Raw genomic sequence first — 25,666 nt, 5'->3', positions numbered from 1 at the left:
GATTAGCGTAGATGCAAATTTAAACCATTATATTTATTCATTAATTTCTAAACTGTGCAGCTAAAAGACATTTTTATAGGGCCTAAGGGAACAACCTGCTATAATACAAGTTATAAATGCTTAAAGGAAGCTATTCCACAACCCAATGATTTTGCTCTGGAGAAACACTCTTATACAAGGTCTGGGAGCAAGCAGTATAATCTAGTTGCTTCCCAGATCGTTTAACCTCATGAATAACCAGTTTCCACTTGTCAGCATAATTAGTCCAGGTTTTCCTAACAAAGGACCCCTCCTGTAAAGTGATCCCCCAGCACAGATCTTACATCCACCAGAGCTCCTGTGTCTTAAGTTAAAAGCTGTGATGTGCATGAATCATCTTGCAAAATTAGGGTCAAGCTTTTCAGGTATCTTAATTATTTCGTTGAGCATAACTGATAGAAATTGAAAAACTAACATGCATCAGTATGTATGACCATTTACATTTGTTTGTTATCACTTTGACAGCATGTGAATTTTGTGATGTTATTGATATATTACAGAAATGGCAAAAAGAACTTGATGTACAAGAATGTCATTTGTGTTTGTTAAACTTTTTAATACTGATAGCTATGTAACATCCTCCTACAAGTCAACATTCCTCTTTTGCTTTAATCATTTTTATGTTGTTAGGCTTTGCACAGTTTGCCTTGAAAAATATATCAGCTAAAATGTCATTAATAAAATATTCAGTAGGTATATTTCCTGGCGAAATTAAAGGGTAATACAAAGTTATTCATATAGTAGGTTTGATAAATAAAATATAATCAAGATTAATGTAAAAAGGAAAATCAAAGATATTGTCTTCACTAGGTGAGAATGCATGCTAATGAATGTATTGTACTTGAGAGTTTTTACCTATTTCTTATAACTCTGAACTTGTACAAAAAGGTTTCCTAATTAAGTGCAGTTGATATTTAAAGTACGTGCACCCATCCTTCTTCATCTTTTCCCCAGGTTTGAGGGAATCCAACACTTTGAAGTCCGCTGAAACAGCTGTTGGGGCATGGCAGCTACAAATAGGCCAGCAAGACACTTCTGCAGGTTCTCCCTTGGAAACAAGTAGTCAGAATAATCACTTTGGAAAAGATGATGGGTACATCCACTTATCTCACTTTTTATTCCCTTTCTTACCTCCTGGGAGATAACTGCAGAATGAACACACTTCTCAGCCGCAACTCTCCTCCTCCTGTTACAGTGGTGAAGCCATCTGAGTTCAGTCAGTGGGGAGGTTTGATGGGAGAGGCTGGATATTTGTAATGTTTCCTCCCTGGTTTAGGATAGTTGCTTCTAATCTGCAGAAGTAAAGCCAGATGCACAGTCATTGTGTGCATATCCATGAGTGCTTCAGCATAATTATTTTTGCCTAAGGCACAGTTTGTTGAACTGAAAAGGAGTCCCAGCTGATTCTTAAGGTTATTCTTTGCCAAATTATACAATAGTATATCATAACTATGAACTGATGCCGTGCAGCTGGAGACCTCTCTGTGACAGCATGGTCTTGGAGGCAGCTCAGTCTTGTGCTCTGGGGTTTCAGTTGTTCTTGCTTAGTTTTTATTTATTATGCTAAATATGAAACAATCAGGATGTCTGTGCTGAATGAATTACCAGTATGTGACCCAGTAAAGTAGTATGTCTGGTTTAAGTGTGACAGTATCATAGAGAAGGAAGAGCAACGCTAGGGTGTATGCATGCAACTGAAGAAAGAACTGTTAACATGCATCATTTTTGTCTGAAAAATCACATCCTGGAGGCATCTGCCATAATTCAGACTTGGGAGTTCAACACCAGTGTCTGTCTTACTGTGGCTGAAAAACACGAACACACCCAAAAACTACTGGAGGTGGACAAGTTCCATATATGTAGTTATAAACCAGTTGCACATATGTAGTTATAAACTAGGTAAAATATTACTGATGGTCTTTTCTGCTGAAATCCTAAGGTTTAAGTTTTTAAAATGCTCAACATATTAGTGAAGTCCTTCAAGCACAAAAGGGAGAATCTTGCCATCTTCTTGAAGTCTTTGAACTTAGCAAAACTTTTCCTTCAGAGAGAGAGTGCAGCATTAGCCAACTGAATATCTGAGGTCTAGGCTGAGGATCCAATGGCTGTTAAATGGCTAACTATGTCCTGCCTTTGCACAACAGGGTTTTTTACAAGCTCAGGAAGCTTTGCTCTAAAATAGAACAGATTTCCTGTCATTTCAAACAGTTTTGCTTGCAACTTTGTGGATGACACAGTGATTGCACTGCATAAGCATGGTGCTGGTTTGTTTGGACTTTGTGCTGTGCAAGCATGCTGTAAAGATTAAGATACACCATAATCAAACTTCTGAATGCAAAAGAGCATCAAGGCAAAAATTTATGATACAGCATGTGCTTCAGAAGAAGGGTAGTAAGGTTCCCACAAGTGAGCAGTCTGTTGGGCATACGGAGAGTGATAAAAACTGCCTAGCATCCCCCCTGCAAGGACTCAATGCCTCAGTGAGCTCTGAAAAGCCATATGGTAATAGAGCAGCATAGAAGTGACAACCAGAAAGTTTCTGGAAGGGGCTTAGATCAGCAGGGAGTCCCAGGCTGTGGCTCACTAGCAGCTGCGCCTTGACAATGACCAAATAACAATTCTTCTCCTGCGAGTGAAACACAGAGGCAGCTGCGGGGAAAGTGAGGACAGCAGTGCATGCCCTGCAGTCCAGCAGCAGGGAAAGGCAAAAAAATGCTAGCAGTTGCCAGTGTTCAACTTAGCAGATGGATAGCAGTATCTGCTAAGCAGCAAATGCAGGAGGACTCTCGAGAATAAACACTCATTTCCAAATAATGACTAGCAACTGTTCCTCAGCCTAGGAAACACTGTAACGCAGAGCCCTGCAGTGCAGCTCTTGGGATTGTTTTTAAGAGTGGCGTATGAAAGTATAGGATGGAGGACTTCAACTTATCCTTGCATAGTGTCCTGTATGCTGCATCCTTACAGAGTGAGCACTCATGAGTCCCAGCTCAGAGCCTTGACTCCTGGCTTGTGTAGAGGCTGTATATTTCTCCTGGTGAAGAACTCAGGTTTTTGTGGCTGAGACTACCTTACTGCTGCTCAGCTTATGAGTGTATAGCTTATGTAGGCACGTCATTCAGGTAACAAAAAAAATCTTCTTATATGGGAGAAAAGCAGGAATGAAGCTAGACAAGCAAGACACACAATGAGACCGAGAGCACAGATATTAAAGGTAAACAAAGAGACAGATCAGAACATCTTTAAAGTTACTTTATAAAACAACAATAGGTCAAAGAATGCCCTTTGCTCCCTTTCAGAGTAATTTCAGTTACAACATACAACCACAGTAGTGAGATTTAATTTTGCTTTTGTATAGAGAAATATAGCTTTCCTGCTAAGCCCCTGTGCAATACCATGTTGTATCAAATAAAACCCATCAGCTGCATTGCAAAATAAGAAGAAAATACAATGATAAGGAATAAAAAGGGGAAAAATAGAAATAAAATAATTACATAGTATAGTTTTATCTGAAATGAAAAGATGTTAGTTCCAGAACATGTATAAACTTTTACTTACAAGACTCTAGATTCCCTGCATAAGCAAAAGTTTGCTTTATGTCTGGGACATAAAACTTCAGGCCAGAGTAATTCAGTGAAGACTGATGGAGGGTCAGTGCAAATATGGAGAGCATGCCGTTGATTGTAAATCCTCTAACTTATATAAGAACATAACAATGTACATGCATATAACTAAAATTCCATCAAAGGCAAAATAAAAAAATACCCGGACTACATGCTCTTCTATCCCTCTAGAGTGGAACAGAGAACAACACAGTCATGAACATAGTCGTTATTGGAAAGCATTTGAATACTGTGGGGATAGGCATAGTACAGAAACAGAAATGGAACAAAATACTCAAAGTGGCCCAGTTCTGAACTAATCAATAAAATTATAGATACATATTAAAATATATATATGTACACGCACACACAAGAATATAAATTTATCAAAAGAGAGGCAGAGACTGCTGAGCAGTCTGTACAAGACATGTCTGCACTAACAGTCACAACAGCCTTTTAAGCTGTCTTTTGCCCTTTGCCAGCATTACTCAGCTGGAACTGAAACCATAGTGTTTAACATACTTGTATGTACATACTTGTACATGGATCATCACTGGATGAAATTCAGTGCAATGGATATTAAGATATGAAAGATTAATAAATACAGATGGTACAGAGTTTTACCTTGCTCTGGCTCCTTCATAGCAAGATGCAGCTGGAAAAAGAGTGTATCAGTGCCCTTGTTATTTTGCATGTTCAGGACATGGACCAAAGTGGGGTGACAACACCAGCACAGCATTTTGTGATGGGTTAGAGCTGCCCTAAACCACACCAGAGGCCCCTGCCCAGCCATGCTCCATCCACAGCACGTGTGACCAAGAACTGACTAACCCTTAACTTGCATATCAGGAAGGTGTTAACCGGCCAAGGTATATTAAAGAGCATGTGTCTGATCCTACTAAGTAGCACAGAGCTCCTCCCATAGCATCAGCTACTTTTTTTCTGTCTAACTGAGAAATTGCAGCATGCCAGAGTGTTATGTGGGAATAAGCGAAGCTTAAAGGAAAGGGATCATCTCTGTTTTTTCCATGTGAAACTCTAGTTTCAAGAACAAGTGTTAACATGCATTCATGGCTAATGGCTTGTTGTTTTTCTTCCCTGTTATGCTTCATCTTTTTTCCTGTCCCTGGACCCTGTGGGGCACCCAAGAAGAGCTGTTAGCTGCCAGTCAGTGCGAGAAGAGCCATCTGACGCTTGGCAGGTCACAGCTGCACTGCCCTGACAAATCTGCTGATGCCCTTGTGTCTGTCAGGTGGTCTCGCTCCTGCTCTTTTTCTTGTTTGTGCCCCCAAGAGTTTGGGGTTTACTGTTCAAGCATAAATATATTCTTCCGTGAGCCACCCTTGGTGTGATTTGTCATTACCAGTTTTAGTACCCAGGGAGAAATGCTTCTCTTTTCCCTCCCCATTTCCTAGACTCATGCTGTTTTCTGGCACCTTTTGTTTCCTTTCTCAAGAGTCTATACCTGGCTGACAAAAATAGCTTGGTGCTTTGCAACAAATGTTGTGCAGAACCGGAAAAGAATTCAGCTCCTTGAGTTTGGTTCCCAAAAGAAAATTAAGGCATCTGGGCTGCTGTAGAGGCTTTTGGCTATACAAGCTGCTAATGCTGGAGATGAGGGATTAAAAGCAAAGTAGCACAAGAACAGCGCCATGCCAGGCTCTGCTCCTCATTACCAGGAAGATCCTTTGTCAATGGCATCCTTTTCCTTCCATGGAGAAGATGTGGTTTTGGTCAGTCCAAAGCAGCACATCAGGCTTCGGAACTCTGAAAAATATTGTGTGCTGTGATCAGTGATCTTCTTGCTATAATTTACGTAATACCGGTTGATATACTTAGTATCTTATTTTTTACAGCATTGCCAGCTAGTGCGTTGGCAGCAGAAACAGTGAAGTCAGTTCATAACACTGGGCCTTTTTGTTGTCTGGAACTGTAAATTATGATCTGCTTTATAACACAGAACTGGGTGGAGCTAATCATTGCTTCTGCATATGTACACACAGGGAAAGTCTATCAAACAGAAAAAAGACTGTAATTCTTTTCCCTACATTGGGTGGATCTGCGATGGCTCTCCTAACTGAAATTACTGTATCATAGACCTTAGGCAGTTACTCTGGTAACTCAAAAGCTGAGACAAGCCATTGGACATGATTTAGAGCTGCAGATGGCATGCGATCTATTCCAGAGTCAAAGCAATAGTGTTGGGCACCACATCACTTGTGATGAGGTAATGTGATTTTAATCCTACTCAAAGAATTATTTCTCTCCCTTCTGGACAAGGCAAAGGAGCTGCAGGCTTTGCAAATGTCCAGTGATCAAATTACCTGAGGTATCAAATTACCTGATCTTATCAAACTACGTGATCAAATTACCATACTTAACTAACCAAACAGGATGTGTGACAAGTACAGTGCAAAGATCTGTGTCTGTTTAAGAGCCAAATACCTTAGCTGTTGCTGATAAATTCCATCTTACACTTCTGCTTGAGGTTAACCAAAATGATTAGGCACATTTAAATCAACTGGCTTAGTCCCAGTAATAAAGGCACCAGTGCAAGAGGATCTTTCCAGATTAAGGCAGAGTTTTTACAGATATTAACAACAAAACTCTCAAAAGGTTAGCTCCAAATAGCTGTGTTGCACTGTCAGAATTTATAGCTATCATACCTGCAAGAACCAGGGTTATCTAGGAAAAAGCAGATCCGAAGGCATGATTGTGTTACTTACAAATGCTAACTTTACATGAACAAGCATAAGTGCCATCATGAATCCATAAGTACCACTAAACAGTAAATACCCACAGCAAAAACACCAGGGGATTTTACTACTGAGCACACCAAAGAGCGTTTCTTAGATTTTCCTAGACTGGGAATAAGATAAAAATCGTCTATGACCATTTCCTCCAAGGTCTCAGGTTCCTGATTTTTGTTGTTTTCCAGACACCACCATTTCTCATTTACGAAAGCAGCACAAATGTATTCAGTGCCAGCCTCCTCTAGATGGAAAAACCTCCCCATTGACCCCACTTTTCATTTGTAAGACATCAAAGCTGTTCTGTTTGTACCATTAATATGGCACCCAGTCTCTTCTTCAGCTTTCTATGAGGCCTGGATTAGTCTTTAGTGGCAAATGGGAGTTTGTCAAGAAACATTTAATGAACCAAACTGTATGCATATTGATACAAATATAGACTGCATGCATATTTAGAAAAATACATCTTTGAAGGATTTTCTGAATCCTGCTGCAGCAGTGTTCTTCCTGAGAAGGTATCCTACATAGGAATGACAGTGATCCATGGGACCCTGCAAAGGGTCCTAGGCTAGTTGCCACCACCAACCTACCGCCCCCATTGTGGTGGTGGGTCCCTTGTTTGCTCTGCTGAAATCTTCACCATCTTGGCTGCAGGAAAAAAGAGATTAAAACTAAGAGACTTTTTACTGGAGGTACTTAGAAACAAGAACAGTTAAATGACTTAGCTGCTGACAGCTACCCCCAGCTCTGTCTGAAAACTATAATGCACAACAAGAACCACTTCGTTGTTCACACCACATCTTCATGACAAGTCATGCTAATCCTTCTGATTAAATATCAGAAATTTAATTTAATGCTCCATAAGGGAAATTATTTTATGCTTTGCCTGATCATTTGTTTGTTTTTGTTTGGGAGAGTTGTTTGTTTATTTGGTTGGTTGGTTTGGGTTTTATTTTTTTTATCAGAATACACAGTGTTGAGATGCCTATGCTTATGAGATTATTTCTGAAGTGATTAGATGCTCAGGGAGAAGGAAAGATGGAAGGTGGACCCTAATCCCTAAGACTAAGATACATAGGATAGTCTTTCAGACACCAAGGATGGCCTTTCAGACACCAAGGATGGCTGATCCAGCTAGCAAGGGAGTGGGAGAAGCAGGGATGAGTTACTGTGTCTGTTTCACCTGGGGGAAGTAGTTTTTTAGTCCCAAGGAGCTATACCATCATGCCCTTGCAAGCCTGAGAGGCACCAAGCAGAGTCTGTCTGGCTGCTCCAGACACACAGAAACACCTTAAGTTGGTTTTAACCTGAAGAAATGTGATACATTAAGGGCTTGTGTCTGGCTTAGCCTTGGTTTGAAGACGCCTGGTGGCTCTTGGCTTTGAGGCTGGATGAGGACCAGACCATAAACACGGAATTTTGTGTTTCTGTTAATTCAAGAGTATATGCTGCATGGTTAGAATATGTGCTGATGCTTCTGAGACAAACAGACAAATGGTGCTATTGACTATAAAACACAAAGTATTTTATAAGCCTGTTACAGAAGCTCATTGATTTCAGAGCAAGGGCGGCTGGACTCTTAATAAAATGAAAAAATGTCACCTATCTAATAGACTGTCTCAAGTTAGCTCTGTGTCCTGTGTACCTGACTCCTTCTTTTCCTGCTTAATGTGCAAGAAATCCTGTATTGCCAACACTGTTTTCTTGTACTAGCAAAGATGTTAACCACTAAATAGAAGTTTATGGACTGCTTGTTTAACTGTACACCTTTACTTCAGACTAAGCCTGTTTGTGTAGTAACCTTTATGATACTTTGCAGATGAACCAGAGAGAAATTTAAATGAGAAAATACTGAAAGTTTTGTAATTTCAGTGTATTGTATTTGGGACCAATGTACCTGCTTTTTTGCTTGCATGGAAATGCTAATAAGGTGCGAGAATATGCTTTGATGGTGGGAAGCCTACAAGTTTAATAAGTGGCTTGCATGATTGATCTGATGCTAAATAAACTAGTAAATCTAGAAATGCTTACATCTATTATTTGCTGACAGCTAATGCTCAGCATAGATTAAGGAACAATAGTCATCCTTACAGGGAGATGTAATGATGGATTGTTATCTGTTTATATAGCAGTCTTGAATGAATTCCAGCTTGGCATAGCATTTCTCCTTCTCTTTTTCCCTCAAAAAATTTAGCAGTTTGGATAATAAACTAAATCTGGTGGTGGTGGTGGAATACAGAACAAGGGGGATGTACAACCTTACTGTGCAGGGTTGTACAGGCTGCCGTGTGCCCAGGGAAGGTTTGCTTGAAGGTTTGCTTAAAGGTTTGCTGATTTGTGGGGACATCCTTCATACTCCGGTGAACAGGGATGCTGCAATTTTTTTTCCTTCTTCCTCCAAATTGTGGAGCCCAAAATCCTGTTAGGCATACAGATGAGCAGGGGTTGTATTGCGTACCCAGATAACAAAGTACTCATGTTTGCAGCTGCTCTGACACACCCCTTTAAGTATTGCCCTTCACCCCATGAGCCTTGGAGTTTGAATTAGTGTCGCGGTTTAAGCCAGTCGGCAAGTCAGCCACGCAGTTTCTACTCCCGCCCCCCCTCCCAGAAAGGAGGAGAATTGAAAGAATGTAACTCCCACAGGTTGAGATAAAAACAGTCCAGTAACTAAGGTATAACACAAAACCACTACTGCTGCCACCAATAATAATAATGACAAGAGAAATAACAAGGGAAGAGAATACAATACCACCCACCGAAAACGAGTCTGACCAAGCAGAGAGTGCCCTTCCGGGAAACTCCCAGTCACATCCCCAGGCATGACATGCTGTGGTATGGAATACTTCTTTGGCTAGTTTGGATCAGGTGTCCTGTCCCTGCTTCCTCCCAGCTTCCCCTCCTCCCTGGGAGAGCATGAGACTCACAGAGTCCTTGGTCAGGGTAAACATTCTGACCAGCAACTGAAAACATCGGTTTTATCAGTACTATCCCCGGGCCGAAAGTCAAAACCACAGCGCTGCACCAGCTACTAAGAAGGAGAAAAACTGACTGCTGCTGCTGAACCCAGGACAGTATCCATCCCTTATTCCATACCTTTCACGTCATGCTCAGATCCCACATTTTCAAGATACCCTCACTCTCATCTCAGTGCACTGTTATCTTAGTGCATGGACCAATCCCTATAAAGCTGCTGAGTCTATTCGGTCCTTGATGTTGGGCTCCATCTCTTATAACAGTATTTCAGGGCAGGAGAGGCTGTGTGCAGTGTTGGATCGTTGTCTGCTGATGCTGATCATTCCTTTACCTCAAAACTCATCTGGTTCTATCAAAGTTCATTCTCTGTTGGGATGATGGTCAGAAGGAATTCAGGGCCAGTCACTGGTGCCCTGCAGACTTCTAGTTGATGGGCTATTAAAGTATTACATAGCAGGCAACAGCATACAGTTGAGTTCATTGGCTGTTTTCCCCTAAAATCAAATCCCCTTGAGGTATACATCAGACTTCCCCATCTTCCCGCATTACCCACCAAGTATATCCAGGTCCCTGAGCAAAAGCAATCCCACGAGTGGGTTTGCCTTTACCTGAAGCAGGAATAACCCAGACTGTCTTCCCCAGCAAATTCTTCATGTGCACCACAGGAACTTTGTCCCCTTCTACAGTATGGAAAAGTTCTGACTGGGCTGGGCCAGCCCTGTTGGCAGATCCTCTGGTGTTGACCAACCAGGTGGCCTTTGGTATATGTGTGTATCCCAATGCTTGAAAGTTCCCCCACCCATTGCTCTCAATGTAGTTTTTAACAGCCCATTGTACCGTTCGATTTTCCCAGAGGCTGGTGCATGGTAGGGGATGTGATATACCCACTCAATGCCATGCTCTTTGGCCCAAGTGTCTATAAGGCTGTTGTGGAAACGAGTCCCATTGTCTGATTCAATTCTCTCTGGGGTGCCATGTCGCCACAAAACCTGTTTCTCAAGGCTCAGGATAGTGTTCCAGGCAGTGGCGTGGGGCACAGCGCATGTTTCCAGCCATCCGGTGGTTGCTTCCACCATGGTAAGCACATGGTGCTTGCCTTGGCAGGTTGGTGGGAGTGTGATATAATCAATCTGCCAGGCCTCCCCATATTTATACTTCAGCCATCGTCCTCCATACCAAAGAGGCTTTAACCGTTTGGCTTGTTTAATTGCAGCACATGTTTCACACTCATGAGTAACCTGGGCAATAGTGTCCATTGTTAAGTCCACCCCTTGATCACGAGGCCATCTGGATGTTGCATCTCTGCCCTGATGGCCTGAAGTGTCATGGGCCCACCGGGCCAAAAATAATTCACCTTTATGTTGCCAATCTAAGTCCATCTGAGCCACTTCAATCTTAGCAGCTTTATCCACCTGTTGGCTGTTCTGGTGTTCCTCAGTGGCCCGACTCTTGGGTACATGGGCGTCTACATGGCGTACCTTCACCACCAGGTTCTGCACCCGGGCAGCGATATCTTGCCACAGTGCAGCAGCCCAGATGGGTTTACCTCTGCATTGCCAGTTGCTCTGCTTCCATTGCTGCAACCACCCCCACAGGGCATTTGCCACCATCCATGAGTCAGTATAGAGATAAAGTACTGGCCACTTTTCTCGTTCAGCAATGTCCAGGGCCAGCTGGATGGCTTTCACCTCGGCAAACTGACTCGAGTCACCCTCTCCTTCAGCAGGTTCTGCAACTTGTCGTTGAGGACTCCATACAGCTGCCTTCCATCTCCGATGCTTTCCCACAATACGGCAGGACCCATCAGTAAACAAGGCATACTGCTTTTCACTTTCTGACAGTTTATTATATGGTGGGGCCTCTTCAGCACGCATCACCTCCTCCTCTGGTGACATTCCAAAATCCTTGCCCTCTGGCCAGTCCATGATGACTTCTAGAATGCCTGGACGACTGGGATTTCCTATTCAAGCTTGTTGTGTAATTAGTGCAGCCCACTTACTCCATGTCGCATCGGTTGCATGATGTGTAGAGGAGACCCTGCCTTTGAACATCCAGCCCAGAACGGGCAACCGGGGTGCCAGGAGGAGCTGTGCTTCAGTGCCAATCACCTCCGAAGCAGCTCAAACCCCTTCATAGGCTGCCAGTATCTCTTTCTCAGTTGGGGTGTACCTGGCCTCAGATCCTTTGTAACCCCGACTCCAAAAGCCGAGGGGTCGACCTCGAGTCTCCCCTGGAGCTTTCTGCCAGAGGCTCCAGGTAGGACCATTCTCCCCGGCTGCGGTGTACAGTACATTTTTACATCTGGCCCAGTCCAGACTGGTCCAAGGGCTACTGCATGAACTATCTCACGTTTAATTTGCTCAAAGGCTTGTTGTTGCTCAGGGCCCCATTTAAAATCATTCTTCTTCCGGGTCACATGATAGAGAGGGCTTACAATCGAACTGTAATTTGGGATGTGCGTTCTCCAGAACCCCACAGCACCCAAGAAAGCTTGTGTTTCTTTCTTATTAGTTGGTGGAGACATTGCTGTTATCTTGTTGATCACATCTGTGGGGATCTGGCGACGTCCATCTTGCCATTTTATTCCCAAAAATTGAATCTCCTGTGCAGGTCCCTTGACCTTACTCCGTTTTATGGCAAAACCAGCTTTCAGCAGGATTTGGATTATTTTCCTCCCTTTCTCAAAGACTTCTTCTGCTGTATCACCCCACACTTGAAAAACACTAACACAGCAAATACCGGCTCTAAGTAAGCTATGACATATTGAAACTGTGAGATCAAAAACAACAACTTTGAGAGCCAATAAATCAGCATTGTGACGAGTGACTATTAATCCGAAACACTGAATGCTTGTCACCAATACGATTAGACACACTCCGGTCACATCTGTCGTTATCTCAACCCTTCGTGCCCCACGTTGGGTGTCAAAAAGAACTGTCGTGGTTTAAGCCAGTCAGGAAGTCAGCCACGCAGTTTCTACTCCCGCCCCCCCTCCCAGAGGGATGGGGAGGAGAATCGAAAGAATGGAACTCCCACGGGTTGAAATAAAAACAGTCCAGTAACTAAGGTATAATACAAACCACTACTGCTACCACCAGTAATTATAATGATAAGTGAAATAACAAGGTAAGAGAATACGATACCACCCACCGAAAATTAGTCCGACTGAGCAGAGAGTGCCCTTCCGGGTAACTCCCAGTCACATCCCCCAGCATGACATGCTGTGTTATGGAATACTTCTTTGGCTAGTTTGGGTCAGGTGTCCTGTTCCTGCTTCCTCCCGGCTTTCCCAGCAGAGCATGAGACTCACAAAGTCCTTGGTCAGACTAGACATTCTGACCAGCAACTGAAAACACCGGTTTTATCAGTACCGTCCCCGGGCCGAAAGTCAAAAACACAGCACTGCACCAGCTAGTAAGAAGGAGAAAAAGTGACTGCTGCTGCTGAACCCAGGACAACTAGTAACACCCCAGCTGTAATGCTGCCTTGACTGGAACCCAAATTAAAAGCAGCACTGAAATTAACCTGATTCCCTAAGTCAGATAATCTTACTTAGGATGGAAATTTGCTCTCCAGGGTCAATAACTTGCCTCAGATCTGGGTGTTTGCCAGCAGGCATTTCAGCAGGCCCAGGTACAGAGCTCAGGAAATGCCTTCTGTCAGGCATCCAGGTCACAGCGAAACTGGTCCACACAAGGCCTGACCAAGGTCAGTTTCCGATTATACTTTGGGCAATGACTGACCTAATAGCTCCATTTGTATTGCCTGTATCAAAGAAACATTTTTGAGAATCATCAGGTAGTCATATTGACTTGACTCACCGACAGAGCAATTTTTAAAAAAATCACTTTGAAAGAGCCAGTTCCAGATAATGTGTTGGGATTTGGATCACCTTAACCCAGCTGTGATATCTCTTCTCGCATGGGTCAGCTGTGAAATATGCACAGGTATCTCCTGTCATGTGCTGTTATGATCTGTGCCTGTTTTCTTCCTGCTAGTGGCACGATCCTGAGGAAGGTTAACCCCACAATAATCAGTCCCTATCTGTGCTATAAAACTGAGTCACCAACACAGCTCAGTGAGGACTGAAGAAGGCGCAAAGTTTAAATTGTGGTTCAGGACTTCAGGGTATATTCTTTCATAGACAACATTTAATATTTGGCAGAGATTTATTATTATCTCTGCCATCTTAATATTCTCTTTCACCAAGAAATGGGTTTAAACATCACAATTTTTTTATTATTATTCTAATTAATATCCTTAGTAATTTTCTGAAGATCAGAAGTGGCCTTTATACCTATCCCTACCCCACTTTGCAAAGAGTGACATGACACACACCCTACAAGAGTGTGCTGTATCTCGGAGGTGACAGCTCCTTTCCTCAGTGATAGAAGACGGCTGCAACTCTTTGCTCTGAAGTCAAATGCTACAGAACTCTCCTGCCTTTACGCAGGCTTAGTACAACAAAGAAAGGTTCTACATAAGATACAAGCATTTTCCTCTTTTGTTTCTGCAGGTGCTAATACATGTCCAAATACATGTTGCAGCATGATTTATAACCTTAATGTACATCTGTAATTGCAAGGTGCTACATGCTCATGTGTTTTGGATTAGCTTAGATTTGATGGTTTAATAAACCATTTCTTAAACATGCTAAAAGTTAGGTTATACTAAGAAAAAGATGGTAAACTTCTTCCACAGCAATCATGGGGTCATAACAAAAACCCTATATGTATTTTTAGAATTTAAGCTGTGATAAAATCCTGTATGTAGTTTTCAAGATACTTCAATTCAGCAGAAATCAGAGTTGAGTACCTTTCTCATCAAGTTTCTAAGGAATGATAGGTTTCTTGGGTTTCAATTCAATTTTGGAGGCAAACTGATAGTATTAGAGATCATCATAGAGCTGAAGATGAACCACATAATCAGAAATAACTCCCCAAAAAGCAACTGAATGCTACATCTGCCTGCACAAGTACTGAAAAAGCTACAACATGAGTCTGTTGAAATCCATGTATTAATTTATTCTGCAACTGCATTCAAAATATAAATACAATCTCTTAAGTGCTGAACAGTCAGTTAAAACCATTGTTAAGATAGACTTTAATGTTCTGAACATAGACACAACTTTACTGGTTTCACTAGAATTATGGCTACTTTTACAGCAGTGAACCTTCCATGTTGAATCACCAGCTCACATAATCAAAACAGTTCTGGTTATTTATGATTATTGTAGGAATTACCACTCTTTTCATATTTTATAAATTCCTTGTATTTCACATTTATAAGTTAAGGAAATTTGAGATCAGGATTTGTGGCATTCCCACAGCATCTACCTGAAGTACTGGTCCACCTCCCAGCCCCAGCACACTGGACTGCCCCAAACTGAGCTTAGTCCGGTCTCTACAGATGTCAATTAAAGAGCACAACTAAAAGCAAGGTTTAATGCTGGAAGTGTTAGACAAGGAACAGAAGCCAAACACAAAAATTGCCTCATCTTTAGCCATCTTTCCCATCCAACTCAGGGCACCCAGTTAAAGTATCAAAGACATTAGACAGTCATATTGCCTAAATCCCTCAAAAGTGAGTTTTTTGTTGGGGTTTTTGGTTTCGGGTTTTTTTTTTCCCCCCCAAAATACTAGCCATATAAAAATAATTTTCATGTGTCTATATACATGCCGTTTCCCTAGCAAAAACTGCTCTCTGCTATTCTTGAGCACCTCGTTCAGAAGTCGCTTTCGGATAACTGTATTTCAGTTTAACTAAAACACTCTTAAATTTAAGTACTGGTGAACCTCACAATCTTGCAAAAATTCTACTGCTGTGAGGATGACAGAAATCTATACTAGGTAATTTACTTTATCTTCCACTGTCTCCTAATATGCAAAACATAGGCTCATGTACTTTGGCTTTTCAACTGTTTTCCTGTTTTTACTGTCTTGGGCTCCATATAGATTGTCCACTAACTTAGGAGGATAACAATGCCATAGTGGGAACAGAGGTTCTGATGGGGTAAGTACTTGATTTTCTGGTTTTCTTGGTTCTGACTGTGCTCTGGTTAAAGAACAGCTCTGCTTCAAGATCTAACACTCGTCTCAATCTTCAAATATATAAAAATAAGTTTTGGTTTCAAATAAATACAACACACTGAAACTGGACATCTTTCTTGTTCCGTATTGCTCTACAGCTCAACTGCTTGGAATGACTGTAGGGTATCAATTATGCACTGATTAAACAACATAATCAGCTTACATTGTCAATCACTGCACTCTTAAATCAGAAAAAAATTTGTAAGTGTGAGATTCCCAAAATAAATCCTTAAAATCTTTAGCACCTTTCATGATTTCTTCTCAGCTGAAAACTACAGAATTGTACAATGCTCTTTCACTGATTAAAAAAATAATAATCTGCCTCAGTTCTCTGTCTCCAGCAGTCTCTACTCTGTTATTCACTTGAAAGTTTAGAGTCACTAGCAGCAGCAATAGACTATGTCTGTTAAAACATACAAAGCCAGTTCAATCAGTGTTTAAGGAATAAATTACTGTAATGCAAATTAGAAGGCCTACTTTGCTTTCAGAAACTTCACTCTCATTCACAAAATTTTTCAATTTCTAGGCCTGCTACTAAAAACAATCTCATAAAAAGGAAACCTGCATGGAGAAAATTTTATTTAAAACATCATCATATAAAATACACTAGCAATTTTCTTCCATTTAAATGTAAGTTCTTCTTTCTTCAGCTGTTCTGTGCTTCATTAGTCTATCTTCAATGAAAGCATAAAATGCCATTTCACTGAACTCTAAGTAAGGATAGATAGCCTATAAGTGTTAGAGCCCTCAGAATGCATATTTGGAACACGGACCTCCTCATCTTTTCTGCAGTGCTTAGTGTTGTACAAGCATCATCCTAAAAGTGTCCTGTGCTCCTTTCAACCCATTTCTCCAGCACTGAAGGACCTCTTTGTAGACTTAAACTGGGCTTTTTACAGAGCAATGGAACATTTCTTCTATATATACATCTGAATCACAACCCTTCAATTAGTTGGTCCCAGCAGTTTAAAAAAAAAAACAAACATGAATATGTATATTCACTATACAAGTAGTCTTTATAAGTGTAAAAAATTAATAGGGTACACTTCAAACAGTTTCCTCTATAATCATGTCAGCATTCATCCCACATAGCACTATTGCTAAGGCTTTCATACTTGTCTCTCTAACAGTACTAGAAAGGAGTGGACACTAGCATTTAGGAAAAAGAATATCTGCTGATATCGATTCCTTAGTGTCCTTGGTAGTTCTTGTAAATTTGGAGTACTATGGGGGGAAACACAGAAGGCAGAAAAGATGGAAAGAGTATCTAAGGAGTTTAAAAGCAACTGCAGAATACATGTGCTTTCTACAACCATGAGCATGCTTGAGCAGTAAGAAAAGTCCTCACTGTTCAGAGTTCAGTGTTCAGCTACAGTGGCCAGTGTCAACACGGACAATATTGCAGGGAAACAATTTTAATCTGAACACTTTTTTTCCTGAGAGTTCATTACCAGCCCTTGGATTGTGCACGTACAACTGGCCACAATATATCAGGACTCCAAGGTACTTCCCCTAATTACTATGTTAAACCTGCTTCTACTAGGACTGGTAAAAGCATAGGGATAATTACAATCTCATCTGAGCAAATGATGCATACCAACATTAAAGCTTAATGTCAGGTTTTAAAGACAATTTGGGTTCCTAGCAGCACAGATAGTAAATAGTCTTTTGAAAGCCCCTGATATGCACCTGTCATCACTGCGCGGCTAAATATCCTTGAAACTTTGACCCTTCATCTCCAGAAGATCTGAGCAATTCTCAGCTTGAGCTTTGGCCTCAGTGATTATGTTTTCAGATGCTGATTTCAGTTATTGCAAAGATCAATCTCACGGCATTATCACAGAACGCTCCAGTGCAGTGCACCAGCATGCTAGCTGTCTGTGCTATTGTGGCTACACCAGTGCCTATACCTGAAGCAAGTTAGTCATCCTTTCTGTTACTTCAGTAATTCCAGGATTTTCCGTCAAGGAAGAAAAAAATAAGAAACAAAACAAAGCAACAAACAAAAAACCACAAACAACAAAAAAACCTAAAAATCAACAAAACCACAAAAACCCACAGAACACAACTGCACGAAAATTTAAGTGAAAAATGCTTTAGAAATACTGAGTATTACACTGTAGAGATTAATCAGAGACTTGCTATTTTGACAACTGTGTGATTAGAAGCCCACTAAGAACTATGGAAATACACCAGACTTACATGAGCATTGGATCAGCTGTAGGGGCATTTCTTTATCTATGCACTGAGACTGTTAGATACAACAGTTAAATAAGTCACAGTTACAACACTGAAGAAACGCCAATAATGAATACTTATTTTTGCTAACAAGAGCAAATAGCCTTCTTGCAAATAGTATCATTTAATAACTTAACTATGTAATATCCCTATGATCAACTGAATTTGTAAAACAAATTACAGATGCTCCTGTGCAAACTAAATAAATCAAAAAGTTTAAGTAAATATAAAAATATATATATTACAAAATCACATCTTCAATGAGATGCTGCCTGTACAGCAACCTGCACGAGCAAAATCCTAAGGACTCCACTCTCAATACCATTGAAGAGAGCTGAGTTCATGCTGCATTTTTCAAGCCCTCCCTGCCCCCCATCTTTGTGTTTTCTACCTAAAAAGCCAGAGATTTACAGATTCAGCCTACTCCTCACACAGCTGCACACTGCTGAGCAGGAAATGGAATCTCACACCATGAATTAGGAACATATGCTAAGTATCACATTAAAAAGTACTTCGCAAGCTTGTTTGGATCTCTCAGTATAAAGGTTCAGGTATGATTCAGGACAATGTCACTTCTTCACTCAGTAGCTAACCTATGCTAAGCTAAACAATAGCATTTGATTGCAAGAAATGCATGAGCTCTTAAGTCACTGTTTGTCTATGTTTTAAGTGCCTTTTTGAGGTCAGAGTAGAAATTGGCCAGAGTACTAGACATGGCAGTGTCCACTGCAGATTGTGGTAGCATCCCTCGGAGTTCAGTCTGAATATAGCCTGTCAAAAGACTGTGGCTAGGATAGTCCTTAAGAGGGACACAGAACCAACCACAAGGGTGATTGAATCCACGGACAAAGTTAGGTCTCACCTCTCCACAGTCTAGGCTTATACCTATCAATGAAAGAAACAAAGGAAAATTAATTTGAGACAGAGGTAAAAAAAAAAAAAGTACGGTAAATTTAAAATTTACAAGTTTCTGTTTGGAAAACTTAGAAGTGACAGACTTCAAGTTTCTCGGTATTCTCATGCATAAAAGTTGCTCTTCATTCTACCTCCACAACAGACAAGGAGAATTTGACAGCAGAAACTCTGACATTATATAGACATTCCTTTGAAACACTTGCTTGAGACCATCTTACACCATTTTGAATGCCTACTGCAAAACTAAACTTGATCTCAATCAAATCTTCAGCAAAGCAGCTGTTTCACAATAAGTATTAAGCAGAGACGTGGTGCCTTACCACATGTTAGAATCCCATCTTCATAGCTTGTAGTATAAGAGAAATCAACAAACTCTCTTGGTGCTATGATGTTCCAGAGCTGGCCAGCAGTGGTGTAGCGCATCACACAGCAGTTCTTGTTGAGTGACAGAACACAAAGTGTCAGAAAACAAAAATAACTTAGTGTAATGAACACAGAGAAATTTATGCTTGTAGGCAGCTAGCCTTTTACACAAACGTCACGGCTTCTACACTGTGTGAACACCTTCAGTGAGGTCTGAATAGTTCTGTGTGCAGGGACAGAGAATATCTGGCACCTTTAAACCATAGAAGCATAGAACAGTTTGGGTTGGAAATGACCTTAAGATCATCTAGTTCCAACCCACCTGCCATGGGCAGTGACACCTCCCACCAGACCATGTAACCCAAGGCTCTGTCCAGTCTGAACAATGATGGGGCATTTACCACTTCTCTGGGCAACCTGTTCCAGTGCCTCACCACCCTCACAGTAAAGAATTTCTTTCTTGTATCTTATAATATATCCTTATGTCTTCCTTATATTTTATACCTGAACTTCCCCTGTTTCAGCTTAAACCCATTATCCTTTGTACTATGGCTACAGTTCCTGACAAAGAGTCCCTCCCCAGCATCCTTGTAGGCCCCCTTCAGATACTGGAAGGCTGCTATGAAGCCTCTATGCAGCCTTCTCTTCTCCAGGCTCAACAGCCCCAATCTTCTCAGCCTGTCTTCATATGGGAGGTGCTCCAGCCACCTTATCAACCTCATGGCCCCTCCTCTGGACTTGTTCACAGCTCCATGTCCTTCTTATGTTGGGCACACCACAACTGCACACAGTACTCAAGTGGGATCTCATGAGAGCAGAGTAGAGGGGCAGGATCACCTCCTCCAACTTGCTGGTCACACCCCTTTTGATGCGGCCAGTACAGTTGGTTTCTGGGCTGCGAGCACATGCTGAAGCCAGTCCCTGTTCAGTTTCCCATTGATCAACAAACACCCCCAAGTCCTCATCCACATGGCTACTCTGAATCACTTCTCCACCCAACCTGCAGCCGTGCCTGTAATTGCCTTAACCCAGGTGTAGGACCTTGCACTTGGCCTTGTTGATCTTCATGAGGTTGGCACTAGCCACCTTTCAAGTGTGTCAACGTCTCTCTAGATCTATCCCTTCCCTCCAGATCTATCCCTTCCCTCCAGCCTATCAACCGTACCACACAGCTTAGTGTCACTGGCAAACTTGCTCAGGGGAACCACATCAATTAAAACTACAGAACTGTGTCATGCCTGGGAATGTAAAGCCATGAGCATTTATGTCCAGAAGAATAAAGAAGTCCATGAATAAATTGTAAGAGGTCAGTCTCTGTAGTAAAATGCTCTCCCAAAGTACTTTTAATCCACCAAGTGAAAATAAAGCAGCATGCAAGCAATTCTTAAAAAAAACGGTTTTTTAAAAGACAACAGAGTTTGTACCAATTTTAGGGAATAATTAGCAAAAATACATTGCTGTAAAAATCTGTTAAAGCCAGATGCCCACAGGGTTTTGAAGGCATACTGAATGTCTACAGGAACCACAGCAAGGCTTCCAACTCTTCTGCAATCAACTTCAAATCTACCTTTCTTTAGTAAGTCCTGCCATTCAGTATAAACTATTTTGACTCCCATCACTCTTGCCCCGCCACACAGTGAAGTCAGTCTTTCAGGATGAGCAAGAGTGTACAGCTTCGGTATCTGCAGATTATTAATACCCACAATTCTGTCTGCTGCGGATCAGAAGCAAGCAAGCTACATGAAAAGGCACTGGCACACCAAATACCATACCATAACTCTCTGTATGTGAATTTTATCAGAGGTTACTAGAACTCCCAGGTCCAAGAGACTTGTGACTGACAAAGTTTTACTCCTTGTTTTCAGCGCTGATGGACAGATGAACTTTAAGCTTCAGAATAGGACTGTGCAGCCAGAAACCCTCATCTGAAGTGACCCACTGCATGTATGTGCAATACCGCATGTGCATGCAGAAATATGTTGGTATTTGTTGGGATCATTGTTCTGCTGTAGTTGAATTCACATATGCATCTATACACATTTCCCTTAAGAATCTAAATCAAATCTTCACCTCGTCAAATGTTTCCATGATGTCCATTGTAGTCATTAAGCTGTCCCAGTCTAGCCTATCAGGTCCAGGGCGAATGTGATCCACTATTCTGTTAGTAACATCTTCCACCACTCCTTGAGCTTTGTAGCTAAAGAAACATATGTTTACATTTAAAAGTAAAAAATTCTTTATAAATATTCCATTACCTTGCAACAGCGCATTTACTGTAATACCTGGAATTATGGTCAGTGAACAACTGTATCAGAAAAACCACAAAGAAACATCTATGGGAGAATCTATCCTTCTCAGCAATAAATGTTATTTGCAGAAACTTTGTCCCTGTGCTGCAATCAACATTTTATAAATGTAAAACTCCTTCCTCAGATAAAAATTTTCATGTTTATTCCTCTAGCTTGTCATTTTGCCCTTGTTGCTGGGCGAGAAAAGCTGTTCACAAGAGACAAGTAAAGATATGAGAAAAAAGAAAGGATAGCAGGAATACAATGGGAAAAGGATTTTTCATAAAGTAGAAGTAACAGTAGTAGAACGAAGCTAATGAGAAACTATGTTATGCTTTGGTGGCATATAAGAGTACCAAATATACCAAAATAATTTTGTATAGGACATCACAGTATATTCATTTGTTATGAGATAGTTTTCAGTGGACACCAGAGATATTGTTTACTTGAGTTATACTGGGCCCAGCTCCTGAATGGGAAGAATCCATCAGGATCAGTATTTTCAAAATACTTATTCATTAAGCTGTTCTTATTAATAGGAGGCAATTATTCAAGCAACAGATTCCTCTCACTAGCTCACCCATATTCGCTCATAATTACCTGACTGGAGCCAATCTCAGCTGTATAGTCAGAACTGGAGGACCACAGGAGCATGCCAGCGGCTTCACTGTGTCCTTCAAAACTTGAAACTGTCCTTTATTTCACCAGGTATATATACAACCCTGGTGTCTTCATCTGCATACAGCAGCCACTGCCCTCTTGGCAGTGGTTCTAGTTACACAATCTGTTGATGCCAGTGTGCGTGTGGCCCTACAGAGTCAGCAGACTCTTAGTGTCTGGGATCATCAGCTCTTGCAGACTTAACAGGATTTATATTCTATAAGGCTTATGTGTGTTTGGGATACTTTCAAACACTACCTCTTCATGCAGCTTTTAATCTCTTCGCAGTGCTGTTTTCTAGTAAATATTTCTCTACCTAAACCTACAGAACCCAGTGACAGACACACAGGAAGAGCCTTTATGTCATACATTTTTCCTATAACTATACACTTGATATTTTACTCTACTGCATAGTCACTGTAACAGTCTTAAGTACTGACTGGGTTTTCACCAAATAACCCTTGGATCTATTGAACCTGGACTTGACTCTTTGGTTTGCAGACCACCTTTCTAAAAGGTCTGGGCATATGTTTGCCTACTCCAGCCAATATGAGTTTTGTGGTGTGCTCCAGTTTTCATTGTTCAATGTTCTAGACAGCATCCAATACTAAAGTGCCAAAGCCTAACACTAAAGAAATGATATAGGCACACTAGATGATCCACTTAGCTTCTCCTCTGGAGTATCTGTGTAGCTGAGGGTGTCCTTCATTTATGAATTCTACAAAGCACATCTGTGGAACCTTAAAAATGGATTTGCTCTGCAGACAAACTTACAGGTATCCACTGAATTCCTCAGATGGTTTACGCCACACAGTTGCATCTTTCTGAAACAAAATGGAAGATAGGATTTTTACTGTCACTTATATATAATTATAAAGTGTCCAGAAAATGCGTCAATTTTTTTGAAGAAAAACAAATAACTTTACCATTAAGTATGGTTAACACCAAAGTGCTAACTGATGTGGGCACTTCTGTACACTTTTCTTAAGAATAGAAGATGTTTCATACATCTTTTACTAGTAATCTTCCATTTTTTCAAAAACATCAGTCAATTGCCTTTCTTATTGTCAAATACTAGAAGTCTGTGCAGAAATAGGGCTTGGCAGGCCAAGCCAGCTTACTGTGAAAACATATAGAATAACAGAACCACATTATTCGGTAAAGCCTTTCAATTGAAAGGCAACTGGAAAATCATTATACGCATACTACTCAGACAGGAAGATCAGACAACTTCTGCTCGCACCCCTGTTACACATGACCAAGCAGAAGTGTGCAGGAGGTGCTGATCGTGGCAGAAAAGAAAGCTTAAGTTACCCATCTCTCCCAGGTGCCTGACTAGACGTGCCTTGCAACCAGTAGTCTACAAATGTGAAAATTATCCAGAGAAAATAAAGAAATCAATATCTTCTGAGTTTTACCCAACTCTGAGATGGAACCTCCTTACAAAATCTCTCCATTTTAGTATTAAAACAGAGTACCATACGGCAGCTTTTTATTTGGAATCATGATTACATAAGCACTAAGGACCAAATGTCTAAAGAATAGTACCGTAAGTACTGCATCCAGAATGGTTTAAGGTATTTTGGGGCAAAACACACCTCCCTGGCAAGCAGCTAAAGCTGCGCATTTCTTTTACAGGGCACAATATGGAAGGAAAGGAAGGTGGGAGGAGAGAGAATGGAGGATCCAAAACACTGAGATTCAGGTAACTTCCTAAAGGAAAACAAAAGTATAGCTATACATCATTTAGCAGAGCAGAAGTGGTACAGGTTTTCTGCAAGATGGCTTGGCTTGCTTACTCCGTTCCTCCCTTTTAAGACACTGTATTTGTTAGTTTCACAAACAGCCAAGTTACATTTGGAACACCTGAGCATCTCTTGCTCACAAAAAAAAAAAAAAAAAAAAGAAAAAATAAATAGAAGACCTATTCAAAACACAGTAACAAAAGGGCTACCACGCTAGTACTACCACGCTGCTACACTGAGATACCAAAATACACTTGTACCTTCTATGCAGGACAGGGTTAAAATGTATTCAACCAGCCGAGAAATGATGCACCAGCAAAGTCTTTTCAGCTTGATGAAGCAAGGCTCAGAGAAACCAAGCAGCTCCAAAGAAGGGTATGCAAACTGCTTGGACAAAGCAAGAACTGCATTCCATTTCACGGAAAGAAACATGCGGGGCTCTGAAGGCAGTGGAAACATGAAGCAATATAAGAGAAAAAATTCAGAATGATCTCACATTTTAAGAGGAAGACGTTTGGAAGCTGAGGCATGATAGGTTCAAGCATTATAGATAAAAGTAATTACACAGGCTGGCAGAGTCTATCTGTAGGCTGTGCCTGCTCTGTGGAAAATACAAGTGAGCATCTTGCAACACTGCTAGTGCTAAAAGAAAAGCCTATAGTCCTACACAGGTAGGATTTTTCTGTGAGATACTTCCCTGAAAATGGGCAGAAGGACTGACAGATCATATCTGTAAAAAGTAAAACCACATCCTGTCACCTACAGATGTACTATCCTGAAGGGTCGTTCCATAGGGCCTCTCACAAGAAACTCCTACAAGAATTTGCCAGGTGTTTCACACCCATGTTATCCAGCACAACAACCTCTCTTCCCTTTACAAGTGACCTGCAGCTTCCTTAAAAGAACAAACTGGTCCACATGGACAAAGCCGCCCTTCACTCACGGTTTTCTTGGTGACCCTCCATTCGTTGTCTCCGATGCTGTGGTACTGAACCAGGGTGTTCCGCAGCCTGGTGGCCAGGGGTGCTGAGTTAGGCAGGAGATCCATTTGCTTTCCTCCTACGTAAAGATACCCATTGCACAGACACAAGCACCAGAACCAGACACCACGTTAGGGATGTCAAAGACAGCATGATGCATTTAAATCATAGAATCACAGAACAGTTTGGGTTAGAAAGGATCTTAAGGTCATCTAGTTCCAAACCCACCTGCCATGGGTTCCATCCCACCAGACCATGTAACCCAAGGCTCTGTCCAGCCTGAACAAGGATACGGCATTTACCACTTCTCTGGGCAACCTGTTCCAGTGCCCCACCACCCCCACAGTAAAGAACTTCTTTCTTGTATCTTATAATATATCCTTATGTCTTCCTTATATTTTATACCTGAACTTCCCCTGTTTCAGTTTAAACCCATTACCCTTTGTCCTATCGCTACAGTCCCTGACGAAGAGCCCCTCTCCAGCATCTTTGTAGGCCCCCTTCAGATACTGGAAGGCTGCTATGAAGTCTCCACGCAGCCTTTTCTTCTCCAGGCTCAACAGCCTCAACTTTCTCAGTCTGTCTGAGAAAGGGAGGGAGGTACTCCAGCCCCCTTATCATCTCCGTGGCGCTAAATCCGCGCACTCTGAACAGGGAAAGCAGAACCACCGCCTGCCCCGCCCGTTCCGCGCATACATCCCCTCAGGACCCCTCGGGGAGGCGGGTCGGAGGGGCGCAGCCCGCAAGACAAAGGCAGCCCCCACGGCCTTTAGGAGCCCATGGCGGGTGGGAAGCACTCGCCCCTCCTCCCGGCCCGTCCGCAGCCCCGGCTCCCACCTTTGTCCGCGCCCCTGCGCCTCCTCCACTCCACGGCTTCCGGAACCGCCGGCCGTCCCGGCAGCACAACGGCCGATGCCGGCAGCCAATGAGAGTGCAGCCGGCTTCCGGCGGCAGCCAATGGTAGCTCTACCCCCCGGGGAGGGAGACGAGAGGAGAAGATAGTGCTCGCTGTCGTCCCGTG

The 25,666-nt window shown here is 41.8% G+C and overlaps 1 protein-coding gene across 6 annotated transcripts; it reads right to left on the bottom strand.

Annotated features, from left to right (window-relative positions):
* Positions 1-1,260: 1,260 nt before the first annotated feature.
* Positions 1,261-25,581, bottom strand: STARD4 (StAR related lipid transfer domain containing 4). Of its 6 annotated transcripts, none has more exons than XR_013958708.1 (8): positions 25,483-25,581; positions 24,609-24,724; positions 22,695-22,744; positions 21,043-21,169; positions 18,930-19,044; positions 8,650-8,810; positions 5,318-5,408; positions 1,261-1,331 (listed from the first exon to the last, which is right to left on the bottom strand). XR_013958708.1 is itself a non-coding variant. In XM_080637189.1 (6 exons), the coding sequence occupies exons 2-6, from the start codon at positions 24,711-24,713 to the stop codon at positions 18,353-18,355; spliced, it is 624 nt and encodes a 207-aa protein (XP_080493315.1). In that variant the 5' UTR covers positions 24,714-24,724; positions 25,483-25,581; the 3' UTR covers positions 14,503-18,352. The 6 variants fall into 6 exon arrangements, 4 of the variants coding, with proteins under 4 accessions (XP_080493315.1, XP_080493316.1, XP_080493317.1 ...); XR_013958709.1 differs by lacking the exon at positions 1,261-1,331 and adding an exon at positions 4,266-4,296; XM_080637189.1 differs by lacking the exons at positions 1,261-1,331; positions 5,318-5,408; positions 8,650-8,810 and adding an exon at positions 14,503-18,579.
* Between the last annotated feature and the right edge of the window lie 85 nt (positions 25,582-25,666).

This window comes from Psittacula echo, assembly GCF_963264785.1.
Source record: "Psittacula echo genome assembly, chromosome: Z".
NCBI lineage: Eukaryota > Metazoa > Chordata > Aves > Psittaciformes > Psittacidae > Psittacula > Psittacula echo.
Note: the sequence above shows the minus strand (reverse complement) of the source record. Positions and strands in the feature narration are given on the sequence as shown.

What these genes read in the sequence shown, in the direction of transcription:
- STARD4 (XM_080637189.1), bottom strand. Translation starts at nt 24,713, where the DNA reads ATGGATCTCCTGCCTAACTCAGCACCCCTGGCCACCAGGCTGCGGAAC. An exon ending in GGAGGGTCACCAAGAAAACC is followed by an intron (nt 22,745 to 24,608) that starts GTGAGTGAAGGG and finishes ATTTTGTTTCAG; the next exon opens with AAAGATGCAACTGTGTGGCG. An exon ending in GAGGAATTCAGTGGATACCT is followed by an intron (nt 21,170 to 22,694) that starts GTAAGTTTGTCT and finishes ATGTTTCTTTAG; the next exon opens with CTACAAAGCTCAAGGAGTGG.